At 45.5% G+C, this 14,660-nt stretch overlaps 1 protein-coding gene across 1 annotated transcript; it reads left to right on the top strand.

Moving 5' to 3' along the window:
* The first annotated feature begins 11,572 nt into the window (after positions 1-11,572).
* On the top strand, positions 11,573-12,426 carry LOC147980996 (uncharacterized). Its single transcript, XM_087515827.1, has 3 exons — positions 11,573-11,677; positions 11,893-12,221; positions 12,282-12,426. Exons 1-3 carry the CDS (start codon positions 11,573-11,575, stop codon positions 12,424-12,426), a joined length of 579 nt encoding a protein of 192 aa, XP_087371953.1.
* The last annotated feature ends 2,234 nt before the right edge of the window (positions 12,427-14,660 follow it).

A 14,660-nucleotide genomic window follows, 5' to 3' on the forward strand; every position in this document is an offset into this window, starting at 1 on the left:
TCATGAACTTAGTCCCTGATAGTATCTTGCTTGTTTATGTTGATTGTAGATAGATGGCTCATGCTGTTGTTCCGTTAAATTTTAATGCGTTCCTTGAGAAAGCAAAGTTGAAAGATGATGGTAGCAATTACACGGACTGGGTCCGTAACTTGAGGATTATCCTCATTGCTGCTCGGAAGAATTACGTCCTGGAAGCACCGCCGGGTGCCAGGCCTGCTGCTGGAGCAACACCAGATGTTATGAACGTCTGGCAGAGCAAAGCTGATGACTACTCGATAGTTCAGTGTGCCATGCTTTACGGCTTAGAATCGGGACTTCAACGACGTTTTAAACATCATGGAGCATATGAGATGTTCCAGGAGTTGAAGTTAATATTTCAAGCAAATACCCGGATTGAGAGATATGAAGTCTCCAATAATTTCTATAGCTGCAAGATGGAGGAGAACAGTTTTGTCAGTGAGCATATACTCAAAATGTCTGGGTATAATAATCACTTGATTCAATTGGGAGTTAATCTTCCGGATGATTGTGTCATTGACAGAATTCTCCAATCACTGCCTCCAAGCTACAAGAGCTTCGTGATGAACTATAATATGCAAGGGATGAACAAGACTATTCCCGAGCTCTTCGCAATGCTGAAAGCTGCGGAGGTAGAAATCAAGAAGGAGCATCAAGTGTTGATGGTTAACAAGACCACTAGTTTCAAGAAAAAGGGCAAAGGGAAGAAGAAGGGGAACTTCAAGAAGAATGGCAAGCAAGTTGCTGCTCAGGAGAAGAAATCCAAGTCTGGACCTAAGCCTGAAACTGAGTGCTTCTACTGCAAGCAGACTAGTCACTGGAAGCGGAACTGCCCCAAGTATTTGGTGGATAAGAAGGATGGCAAGGTGAACAAAGGTATATGTGATATACATGTTATTGATGTGTACCTTACTAGAGCTCGCAGTAGCACCTGGGTATTTGATACTGATTCTGTTGCTAATATTTGCAACTCGAAACAGGGACTACGGAATAAGCGGGCACTGGCAAAGGACGAGGTGACGATGCGCGTGGGAAACGGTTCCAAAGTCGATGTGATCGCGGTCGGCACGCTACCTCTACATCTACCTTTGGGATTAATATTAGACCTAAATAATTGTTATTTGGTGCCAGCGTTGAGCATGAACATTATATCTGGATCTTGTTTAATGCGAGACGGTTATTCATTTAAATCAGAGAATAATGGTTGTTCTATTTATATGAGTAATATCTTTTATGGTCATGCACCCTTGAAGAGTGGTCTATTTTTATTGAATCTCGATATTAGTAATACACATATTCATAATGTTGAAGCCAAAAGATGCGGAGTTGATAATGAAAGTGCAACTTATTTGTGGCACTGTCGTTTAGGTCATATCAGTGTAAAGCGCATGAAGAAACTCCATACTGATGGACTTTTGGAACCACTTGATTATGAATCACTTGGTACTTGCGAACCGTGCCTCATGGGCAAGATGACTAAAACACCGTTCTCCAGTACTATGGAGAGAGCAACAGATTTGTTGGAAATCATACATACCGATGTATGTGGTCCGATGAATATTGAGGCTCGTGGCGGATATCGTTATTTTCTCACCTTCACAGATGATTTAAGCAGATATGGATATATCTACTAAATAAAACATAAGTCTGAAACATTTGAAAAGTTCAAAGAATTTCAGAGTGAAGTTGAAAATCATCGTAACAAGAAAATAAAGTTTCTACGATCTGATCGTGGAGGAGAATATTTGAGTTACGAGTTTGGTGTACATTTAAAAAACTGTGGAATAGTTTCGCAACTCACGCCACCCGGAACACCACAGCGTAATGGTGTGTCCGAACGTCGTAATCGTACTTTACTAGATATGGTGCGATCTACGATGTCTCTTACTGATTTACCGCTATCGTTTTGGGGTTATGCTCTAGAGACGGCTGCATTCACGTTAAATAGGGCACCATCAAAATCCGTTGAGATGACGCCTTATGAACTGTGGTTTGGCAAGAAACCAAAGTTGTCGTTTCTTAAATTTTGGGGCTGCGATGCTTATGTGAAAAAGCTTCAACCTGATAAGCTCGAACCCAAATCGGAGAAATGTGTCTTCATAGGATACCCAAAGGAAACTGTTGGGTACACCTTCTATCACAGATCCGAAGGCAAGACATTCGTTGCTAAGAATGGATCCTTTCTAGAGAAGGAGTTTCTCTCGAAAGAAGTGAGTGGGAGGAAAGTAGAACTTGATGAGGTAACTGTACCTGCTCCCTTACTGGAAAGTAGTTCATCACAGAAAACTGTTTCAGTGACACCTACACCAGTTAGTGAGGAAGCCAATGATAATGATCATGAAACTTCAGATCAAGATACTACATAACCTCGTAGATCAACCAGAGTAAGATCCGCACCAGAGTGGTACGGTAATCCTGTTCTGGAAGTCATGCTACTAGATCATGATGAACCTACGAACTATGAAGAAGCGATGGTGAGCCCAGATTCCGCAAAGTGGCTTGAAGCCATGAAATCTGAGATGGGATCCATGTATGAGAACAAAGTATGGACTTTGGTTGACTTGCCCGATGATCGGCAAGCAATTGAGAATAAATGGATCTTTAAGAAGAAGACTGACGCTGATGGTAATGTTACTGTCTACAAAGCTCGACTTGTCGCAAAAGGTTTTCGGCAAGTTCAAGGGATTGACTACGATGAGACCTTCTCACCCGTAGCGATGCTTAAGTCAATCCGAATCATGTTAGCGATTGCCGCATTTTATGATTATAAAATTTGGCAGATGGATGTCAAAACTGCATTCCTGAATGGATTTCTGGAAGAAGAGTTGTATATGATGCAACCGGAAAGTTTTGTCGATCCAAAGGGAGCTAACAAAGTGTGCAAGCTCCAGCGATCCATTTATGGACTGGTGCAAGCCTCTCGGAGTTGGAATAAACGTTTTGATAGTGTGATCAAAGCATTTGGTATTATACAGACTTTCGGAGAAGCCTGTATTTACAAGAAAGTGAGTGGGAGCTCTGTAGCATTTCTGATATTATATGTGGATGACATATTGCTGATTGGAAATGATATAGAATTTCTGGATAGCATAAAGGGATACTTGAATAAAAGTTTTTCAATGAAAGACCTCGGTGAAGCTGCTTACATATTAGGCATTAAGATCTATAGAGATAGATCAAGACGCTTAATTGGACTTTCACAAAGCACATACCTTGACAAAATTTTGAAGAAGTTCAAAATGGATCAAGCAAAGAAAGGGTTCTTGCCTGTGCTACAAGGTGTGAAGTTGAGTAAGACTCAATGCCCAACCACTGCAGAAGATAGAGAGAATATGAAAGATGTTCCCTATGCATCAGCCATAGGATCTATCATGTATGCAATGCTGTGTACCAGACCTGATGTGTGCCTTGCTATAAGTTTAGCAGGGAGGTACCAAAGTAATCCAGGAGTGGATCACTGGACAGCGGTCAAGAACATCCTGAAATACCTGAAAAGTACTAAGGATATGTTTCTCGTATATGGAGGTGACAAAGAGCTCACCATAAAAGGTTACGTTGATGCAAACTTTGACACTGATCCGGACGATTCTAAATCGCAAACCGGATAAGTGTTTACATTAAACGGTGGAGCTGTCAGTTGGTGCAGTTCTAAACAAAGCGTCGTAGCGGGATCTACATGTGAAGCGGAGTACATAGCTGCTTCGGAAGCAGCGAACGAAGGAGTCTGGATGAAGGAGTTCATATCCGATCTAGGTGTCATACCTAATGCATCGGGTTCAATGAAAATCTTTTGTGACAATACTGGTGCAATTGCCTTGGCAAAGGAATCCAGATTTCACAAAAGGACCAAACACATCAAGAGACGCTTCAACTCCATCCGGGATCTAGTCCAGGTGGGAGACATAGAGATTTGCAAGATACATACGGATCTGAATGTTGCAGACCCGTTGACTAAGCCTCTTCCACGAGCAAAACATGATCAGCACCAAGGCTCCATGGGTGTTAGAATCATTACAGTGTAATCTAGATTATTGACTCTAGTGCAAGTGGGAGACTGAAGGAAATATGCCCTAGAGGCAATAATAAAGTTATTATTTATTTCCTTATAATCATGATAAATGTTTATTATTCATGCTAGAATTGTATTAACGGAAACATAATACAAGTGTGAATACATAGACAAACAAAGTGTCACTAGTATGCCTCTACTTGACTAGCTCGTTAATCAAGGATGGTTATGTTTCCTGACCATGAACAATGAGTTGTTATTTGATTAACGAGGTCACATCATTAGTTGAATGATCTGATTGACATGACCCATTCCATTAGCTTAGCACCCGATCGTTTAGTATGTTGCTATTGCTTTCTTCATGACTTATACATGTTCCTATGACTATGAGATTATGCAACTCCCGTTTGCCGGAGGAACACTTTGGGTGCTACCAAACGTCACAACGTAACTGGGTGATTATAAAGGAGCATTACAGGTGTCTCCAAAGGTAGATGTTGGGTTGACGTATTTCGAGATTAGGATTTGTCACTCCGATTGTCGGAAAGGTATCTCTGGGCCCTCTCGGTAATACACATCACATAAGCCTTGCAAGCATTACAACTAATATGTTAGTTGTGAGATGATGTATTACGAAACGAGTAAAGAGACTTGCCGGTAACGAGATTGAACTAGGTATTGGATACCGACGATCGAATCTCGGGCAAGTAACATACCGATGACAAAGGGAACAACGTATGTTGTTATGCGGTCTGACCGATAAAGATCTTCGTAGAATATGTAGGAGCCAATATGGGCATCCAGGTCCCGCTATTGGTTATTGACCGGAGACGTGTCTCGGTCATGTCTACATTGTTCTCGAACCCGTAGGGTCCGCACGCTTAAGGTTACGATGACAGTTATATTATGAGTTTATGCATTTTGATGTATCGAAGGTTGTTCGGAGTCCCGGATGTGATCACGGACATGACGAGGAGTCTCGAAATGGTCGAGACGTAAAGATTGATATATTGGAAGCCTATGTTTGGATATCGGAAGTGTTCCGGGTGAAATCGGGATTTTACCGGGTTACCGGGAGGTTACCGGAACCCCCCGGGAGCCATATGGGCCTTATTGGGCCTTAGTGGAAAGGTGAAAGGGCTGCCCATAAGGGTTGCGCGCCTCCCCCCCTCCCCTAGTCCTATTAGGACTAGGAGAGGTGGCCGGCCAGCCCTCTCCCTCTTTCCCCCTTGGGAATCCTAGTTGGAATAGGATTTGGGGAGGAGTCCTACTCCCGGTAGGAGTAGGACTCCTCCTGCGCCCTCCTCCTGGCCGGCGGCCCCCTCCCCCTTGGCTCCTTTGTATACTGAGGCAGAGGCACCCCAGAAACACACAAGTTGATCCACGTGATCTATTCCTTAGCCGTGTGCGGTGCCCCCAGCCACCATATTCCTCGATAATACTGTAGCGGAGTTTAGGCGAAGCCCTGCTGCTGTAATTCATCAAGATCGTCACCACGCCGTCGTGCTGACGGAACTCTTCCCCGACACTTTGCTGGATCGGAATCCGGGGATCGTCATCGAGCTGAACGTGTGCTCGAACTCGGAGGTGCCGTAGTTTCGGTGCTTGATCGGTTGGATCGTGAAGACGTACGACTACTTCCTCTACGTCGTGTCAGCGCTTCCGCAGTCGGTCTGCCTTGGGTACGTAGACAACACTCTCCCCTCTCGTTGCTATGCATCACATGATCTTGCGTGTGCGTAGGAATTTTTTTAAAATTACTACGAAACCCAACAGCAAGAGCCTCGGGCGGGCACACAACAAGGTACAGAGCGATCTCAATGACAGGTGCTGCGGCCGGCGGCTGGCACCACCGAAGCTGCGGCCATCTCCCCCGGAGCTGCAACCACAAGTGCACGTTATTGCATGCATGGAGCCGGCGAGAAACGCCAGCGGCGAGGGCGGCCACCGGTGGTGACCAACGACGAGGGCGGCGAGGGCAGCGACCGGTGGTGAGCGGCGGCGGTTCTTCAAGGTTTGCTACATCGGCCATCCATGGCGAGTGTTGGCTGCGGCGCTGCTTTTGTTTTTCTCCTCTGCGCTTTATTTGGAAAGAAAACGATTGGGATCTGATGGTTAAATATAATCTAATCAAACGGCCGCGCGGTGTCCGGCCGAATTGATTGCGCCGGTGCACCGGCGCAGAGTAGTCGCCTTTGTATATACCCATAGATCGACACCAAATATGTCCCAAAGATCCCGGATAAACCTCCACACAAAACCAACTCCCTCCAGTCATATTGATAAAGAGTGTTGGCGTTGTGCTCAAAATAAGGATAAATTGCATTTGTTTTTTCAATTGTGCATTTGCTAGGGCTGCATGGTTTGTGCATCCTTGGTATCTTAGGACTGATATCTTAACTGAAGATCATCATTCTATACATGTTCTTATCCATGCTCTTCTGACCATGAACCACTCTCATGCATCAATCCCAAATATTTTTAATTTTTTATGGTGCATTTGGAAATCAAGAAATGATTGCTTTTTGGTAGAAAAAATTCTTCTCCTCATCAGGTTTTTATGTCTACAATAGCGTTGGATGAAAGCATTGAACTTAAAGATGCCTCTCCTGATGATGCAAAGATTTATTCTCTCCAACAAAACATTACAAACTCCACTCTTTTGCCGATGCAGGGACAAACTATTAGGACGGATCTTCTTATTTTTGGAGGCAAAAATTTATTCTGATGCTTCTTTTAAATGCAGAATGATCCCAGGACTAACGCATGGACAAACAACCACGGATATTGGTGTCTTTCTTAACTTTTTGCAGGATCAAAGAAGCATGCAGGTTCAAATTCAAGCCTCGACTGAGCCCACCTTTTCTCCATTACAAGCAGAAGCACATGCCCTTGTTCTTGCTGCGAGGGTGACTCAACTTTTGCAAATTAGCCAACCTACCTTCCTCACCGATAATCTCTCTTTGGCTAAAGCAACAGCAAGCAAAAATATTTTGGCCGATGTGATTCCTTGGTCGATCAGAAAGTTCATTGCAAAGTTCTACAACACCACTCGACAGTTGCATCGCAGATGTTCCATATATCCAAAGAGATCAATGGCATAGCCCCCAATGTAGCTCATCAGGTTCTAACCAGAGCAACATGACCTGTTTTTAGTTGTTTTAGTTCAACTCATTCTCACTCAACTTGCTCTGTCATCTCCACTCTGTCTTCTTGCAACATTCAGGGAGTTGTAATTCATGATGTACACTGTTACTGAGTTAAAAGAAATTGCCACTATGGGTGCCTTTCTCGTTCAAAAATAAAACTCCCTCCTCGGCGACATGAAGAGCGGCGGATCACGTCAACCGATGGTCAACAAGAAGTAAGTTCGAGAGATGGGCAAGAAAAAAGGGGTTGGTTCAGCGCTGGAGTAGCATGGCTACAGTACCAGGGGTGGTGGGGTGTGCCGAGGATGTTGCCGCTCTGCATCGTGCTCGGTGTACGAACGATTTTTGGACAACGATCGACTGGGCTGTACACGATGAGGCTAAATTTCGTGTTTTGATCCTTTTTTCAAACATATTTGAAATCTGATTCTAGTTTGGAAAAATTTCAAGATCTGACCCATCAGAGACTATGGTGGTAGAGTATAACAGCCTACCATCAAGGACCCTGGCGGTAGGGTTGCATGCCCTACCGTCAAAACCCGCCTAAGTATTGAACATAGTGTGTGCTCGTGTCTACCGTCAAATACCTTGGCGGTAGGTGTGTGCAGGCTACCGCCAGCTCGTTTGACGATAGAGATGTTTTCTACCGTCAAAGTCCCTGACGATAGGCAGTTAGACCCTATCACCATGAACTCTGACGGTAGCAAAAGGGTCAGATCTCAAAAAAAAATTAACTTAAGATCAGGTCTCGAATAGGTTTTGGAAAAAGATTAAAACACAAAATTTTGCCGCGACGATGGCTTTGTGGGCAAGCTAGGACGTGCGGATGGGGTGATGTGCACTGTCCGACGAGACGACATCTTTGACTAATCGGTGTGGCGTGCAGCTGCCTAGGAGTAGCTTTTTAACACATCAGTGCGAGGTGCAGGGCTTTACTTGGTCCAAAGATTGGACCCGACGTAGCTACCCGCCTACCCCATTGATGGCTCGTCCTTGCGAAGGCTGATTTTGCGTAATAAATTCAGCGAGAGTAACGATTTGGTATACTGTATATGTTCCTTAACTTGTATACCAAAAAACAGAAACTGAAAGGCAAATCTTACACAGTATGAACCAGCGGTGCATGTGCTTGTCTGATTGAGCCAGTCCTTTGTATGCGTTGCGAACTACAGTATACGGTACTACTATGTACGCGCCCAAAAGTCACGCCGTGTCAAAAAGTTTAATGCATTGGCTCGATCACGATGCTGCAGAACGAGCGGGGTATATATATACCCGTGAGAGCCGTGCTAAAGAAGTAAAGTAGTATTCGTGGCATGCCTCTACAAGCTGATGACATATGAGCTCAAACAAACAGTGAAACTAATTTATTTTTCGGACGTAAGGCGGAAAAAAATTAAACAGTGATGGGACGGGACGGCAACGCTCTACTGCAACACCTTGCGTCTCACGGAAAGGAGCAACAGTGACCGAGCGGTGCGACAGGTGAATGAGATATCTGTACAGCATGAACAATTTACTACTCTCGCTTGCACTGTTCAGATAACCTGCTAGTCCAAACGGAGTACCATCGGGGCCACGCGATTTTCCTTGGGCAACCAGACGCTCTACGTTCTAGGGTTCGCCTCCGCGTCTATATATACCCGTCGATCGATGAACGAGTGGATATCCCAGCTATAACCCACAGACCCACACAAAAGACAAAACAACTCCCTCCGCGGCGACATGAAGAGCGGCGGATCACGTCAGCCGACGGTCAACAAGAAGTCCTCGCAGCGGCCCTCCGGCAGCAGCAAGGCCGGCGGCGGCAGCGGCGAAGCACGCCCGGCGCCCAAGAGGGAGTCCGGCGGGCTGAAGAGGAAGGAGGCGCCGGCGACGGGCCGCGTCGAGGCGCGCGGCACGAAGAGCAAGGGGGAGGACGGCGGCTCCAGGCCGGCCGGGAAGGAGGCGGCGTTCGGCATTTCCGACGACACGGTGGTCGTCGAGATGGACACGCACGGCCACTACTATGGCGACAAGGAGTTCCCGTACGACGACAAGTTCATGGCGAAGGCCAGAGATCGGTACGACAAGCACGTCCAGGAGCGCACGGACCGCAGGCCGTTCGTCCTCAAGTTCCAGGATGACTAGTACGTCGATTTCGGCAACGGGGACGAGTCCGACTGAGGATCGGATCTGGTAGATGAGCGAGATGTGTTGATCACATCGCTAATAAATAGTAGTAGCATGCATCAGCATGAGACGTGTTAGTGTGTAGCGATGCTTTGTCTTCGCTACTTGAGCAACCTGCTCGGTTGTTACTTGTTAGCCTTGTTACTTACTCCCTCCGTTCCAAATTACTCGTTGCAGAAATGAATGTATCTAGAACTAACATATATCTAGATACATCCATACCTGCAACAAGTAATTCGGAATGGAGAAAATTACTCGTTGCAGAAATGAATGTATCTAGAACTAACATATATCTAGATACATCCATACCTGCAACAAGTAATTCGGAACGGAGAAAGTATCTTTTAAAAGAAATGGACTCTTAGTACTAGTATCTTTCTGAATTTTCTCCCTGACTGGCCTCCGTGCCGCCTCTGCCCCCTTCCTCCGGCCTCCCTTCCCCTTTTCGTTGGCGGCCATGGTGGCTGGGGACGAGTGGGAGGGGGGTCTTGACTTTCTCGTTTCTAGTACAGTAGTTAGTAGGATGTTCCTTTTTCGGGCTTACAAATCCATGGTGAGTAGGAAACTGTTGATGTAGAACAAAGGCTTCCTCTCAGGTATCCTGATCTTCACTTCGGCCCGCCCAGCGCACCTTGAGGCGAGGTTTCAACTTGCCACCGCGCTGGAAGAGCTGCTTTTGCACCACCGCCTCAGGACGGAGAGGACACAACGATCTTGGAGCGACCATGGAGACGTCTGGCTCGCTGGTCATCTTGGGCGGCACTTGTTTCTTCAGCTGCGAAACATGAAGCATGTTATGGATTCGTGAACTGGCTGGCAAATCAAGCTTGTATGCCACAGCACCCACACGACTCAGCACTGTGTACGGGTCGAAGTACTTCAGCGATAGTTTCTGAGTGCGACGAGCAGCCAACGAGGTTTGCAGGTAAGGCTGCACTTTGAGAAAAACCTGATCCCCCACTTGAAACGCGCGCTCCCTGCGATGTTTGTCTGCCTGTTTCTTCATGCGCTGCTGAGCTTTCTGGAGGTGTTGTCGGAGGAGTTCTGTCATGGATTCTCTTTCTTCGATCAGCTCCTACAGGTCTCCACTAGTGGCTGGAGCAGTAATGCCAAACGGACGACGCTGATACCCATACAGAGCTTCAAACGAAGTAATGCCAGCCGCTGTGTGGTATGTGGTGTTATACCAATGTTCGGCGAGAGTCAGCCATTTCGCCCACTTGGCTGGAGCATCGTGCGTAGAGCAGCGAAGAAATGCCTCGAGACATTGATTCAATCTTTCTGTCTGGCCATCTGTCACTAGTAGAAAAAGGGTCTAATGTGAAACTCATTAGTCTCGGTTTGTAATTGAACCGGCACTAATGTGACCATTAGTACCGGTTCCAACGGCTAGGCGGGTGGCGCTCATTAGTACCGGTTCGTGGCGAACCTTTAGTACCGGTTCATGGCACGTACCGGTACTAAAAAGGTTGTGGCCTTTAGTACGGGTTGAGTGAATAGCAAAAAACTACCACATTACGGGCTATCGTTCCGAAAAACTACCGCTTTTTTTTTAATTTTTCAAAAAACTACCACAAAAGTGGTTGGCTGTTCCAAAAAACCCAAGTGGCCGAACGGTTAAGTTTTAACTGGGGTTATGACATGTGGGGCCCGCCCGTCAGGGTTTTGTTGGCCACAGTGCTCACGGCGCGCGGGTGACGGCCGTTAGGGCGCACGGGCCGTCCCGACCAGGTCAAAACGGCCGCCCCCTCACTCACTCTCACTCTCCCCCCTCACTCTCACTCTCCCCCCTCGCTCTGTTTCCCCTGGCCGAGCTCTCCATCGTCGCCGACCACCTCAGTTCCTCGTCGCCGGCCAGGATGCCTTCTTGGAATGATGGGGATGAGAGCTCCGACGACAACATGGGGGGCAACCTGATGGACATGGAGTACTTTGTAAGCCTCATCCTCCTCCTCTCTGTCATTATCTAGGGTTAGGATTAGGGTTGAATCGATTTGGGAATGAGGGTTGATGAGCTGTATATTTGTATGGATGGATTCGTTTAGTTTGGTTATCTATTAGTTTTGATCTAGGGTATGGATGGCACTGTGATGTATGATCTGACCTTGAGCAAGGCAAAGCTTGACTCAAGTTGAACTAGTTGATGCATTAGTTCTGATCTACCTTTTACTGCATGTAGGACACACCTGACACCATCCCTGAGCCACTCTGGTGTGGTGCTCCCATGGAGGAAGTTGCCAAGTGTACTCTGCACGATATGAAGCCTAGGAAGTGTGTTGCTTTTGAAGGTGCTAAGACTGGGAGGAGGTTCTATGGATACCCTGTTCAGGTGAGTAATTGAGTATGCTGGGTGGATTCAGTTATGCCTAGTGGATTCAGTTATGCCGAGTGGTTACTGAATTTGTACATTAACTCTGTTTGAACTGAATTTAGTACTGAATTTATGGTTACATGTCCTCCTTGTGTACCAACCCTCTTTTTGAATTGAAGTTAGAACTGAATTTATGCATTTTCTGAAGTAAGTGTTCTCTGATCAAACTACAGGGAGGTGTAAATTATGGTGTAGTTCAGTGGGTTGATCCTGCCTGGCCTGATGTACTTAAGAACTGCCTCATCAAGTTGTGGGAAATGTTCCATGAGCAAAACCTTGGAAGGATTCAAGACAAGCATGCATATGAGGATGAGGTTGCCAAGTTGAAGAAGGACTATGATTTGCTCTGCACTGAGTATCATAAAATGGTTGATGATGTTAGCAACATGTTTGACTGGCAGGATGGTGTTGGCAAGATTGACTACCAAAAAGCAATGGATGCTGAGAAATTTGAGAAGCAGAAGGAAGAGCTAGAGCTGGAGATGAAGATGGAGAAGCTAAGGCTAGCAAAAGAATAGAGGTGTATCCTTCAGGCCCAGGCAAACATAATTCACAACACCAGGAAGGCAATGAAAGACATAAAGGTGGACAGGGATCTTCTTGCACAAGAGAAGACAGAGCTTGAGAAAGTAGTTGTTGATCTGCTGAATGCTGGCCATGGGAGCAAGGAAAAGCTTGAGAAAATCAAGCCCATATTGGAGGCTTGAAGATTTGGACAATGGTGGTTAAGTAAGTAAGGTGGCCTACACATATAACGGGCCTTGCAAGATGATGGTAGGAGTATATTTTGTGCAGTCCTATATGAACTGTTTAAGTTATGGTAACTAGAGTGGTGGAGAACCTTTGCTAAGTCTGGCTTATGTTATTGTACTGTTAAGAACCTATCTATCTTAAGTAATGCAGTGAAGAACTGTTTTATTTCTTTAGGTTGTTTTCCTGAAAGTAGCAATGCTGAACTAGTATATTTTTGGGTCTAAAACCATTATGTACACATTGTGGGCCTGGACTGGGCTGTTTTATTACTCCACCTACCTACCACCAACCATTAGTAGTCTATAAAGCCCACCCCTTGAGTGAAACCGCAGTCAATCCCCCCCATCCCCACCCTTCTCAACCCCCCAGCCGCCAAAGAAACCCTAGAATCCAAGGGAGAGATGGATCCTGGAGAGGTCATAGATGGAGAAGAAGAGGTGCCCAGGCAAGCCAGGCGCAAAGATGCAAGGAGGAGGGCGAGAAGGCAACTTGCTGAGATGATCCTTGCAGCACGCAACCGCAAGGACATAGAGCAGTTCCTGGAGGCATTCCCCCTGGTTCCAATCCTAGTGATGATGATATCATCTACTGGGCAAGGAGGAGGGCAAATTTCCATCCCTTTCAGGTCACTAGGCAGAGGTGGACTAGGATTTTGTACCCATGATGCTGCTGTTATGTTTCTGTGTTCCTAGATCTGTCTTTCTATCTATGTGATGTTTGAAGTTGGTGTAAGAACAATTTTGAATGAGCTATGTATGTGATGAATCAAGTTGTCTATGATGCAATGCAATGTATGAAGCTGGTGAAAGAATAATGTTGAATGATCTCTCTATGTGATGAATCAATCTGTCTATGATGCAATTTATGAGTGAATCTTTTATCTATATTTGTATGTATGAATGAATTGATCTGGTGATCTTGATGTTTTAAGTTAGATATGTTATGGTTTGGTCAGATGGCCATATCTTGTTGTTTTAGGTTTGATCTCTTAGGGTTTGGTGCTTAGATGGGCAAATCTTGATGTTTTAGCTTTGATATGTTAGATTTTGGTCCTAGATAGCCACTTTGGGGTTGGTCGACAAGTAGCCACCCAAAGTGGCCAAATTTGGGTGGCTTTAGGGTTGGTCGACAAGTTCCACCCCAAAGTGGCCAAATGTGGCCACTTTGGGGTTGGTCGACAAATTGCCCCCCAAAGTGACCAAATTGACCTAATCATATCAATCAATTATCAATAGAATAAATCACTTGATCTACATAACAATGCTCAGCATAAGAAATAATTTCATATGAAACAATTCATAACCTAGGACGTATCAAATCAAAATAGAGCTTGACAGCAGATAACTTAATTGTTCCAAGCAGTTCAAACACAGACCATATAACTTAATTGTTCCAAGCAGTTCATACATAGACCACATAACTTAATTGTTTAAATGAAAACAGAGTTCACTGCAAATAACACAGATAGCAAGCATGCCTAACAAGTAGAGTTCAAGGCATAAAGCATAGTTGAGTGCAACACATTCAATGGTTGCCACTGGCTGTGAAATACAAAGAAAGTTTGCTTGGGGCCTTCCTCTTCCTCTTAGAACCAACATCAGCTTGACCTGATGTTGATGCTGCCCTTGGAGCATTGAAACCTCTTGCACTTGACCTGGTGTTCTTTGCTGGAGATTATGCACTTGACCTGGTGTTGTTGGCTGGTGCTGAAGCAGGTGGTGGGTTTTTTCTCTTTCTTGATCCACATGTTGAAACTGCGGTAGATGTGGTTGTCCTTGTTGTAGCAGATGTGGTTGCCCTTGTTGAAGCTGTTGCTGGTTTCCTGCCCCTAAGTGGTCCTAAAGCTGGAGCAGGACCTGCAGCTGGAGCTGGACCTAATAATGTGGCCCTAGTTGGAGGTGGCCTGGTTGGTGCTGAAGTTGCTGGGTAGGATGCCTTGTTTTCCTAAAATTAAAAACAAGTTGTAGCTCACAAGATGTATGCATTAAAAACAAGTAGCAGATTTTCCTTGTTGAACTGGCTTAGTTACCTGGTGGTTGTTTTTCCTTGTCATAAACTTGGCCTTAAGTCTGTCTCCACACATTGTCCACCTGTGGCCTTGCAGACCACAGTTACTGCATGTTATTGTGCCCATCCTTGATGTGTCCTTTGGAGCTGGCACCTCAAATTCACCCTTTCTCCTAGCTGT

The sequence above is a fragment of the Triticum urartu genome, chromosome 3A (assembly GCF_056163025.1).
Source record: "Triticum urartu cultivar PI428250 chromosome 3A, HENAU_Tu73, whole genome shotgun sequence".
Lineage (NCBI taxonomy): Eukaryota > Viridiplantae > Streptophyta > Magnoliopsida > Poales > Poaceae > Triticum > Triticum urartu.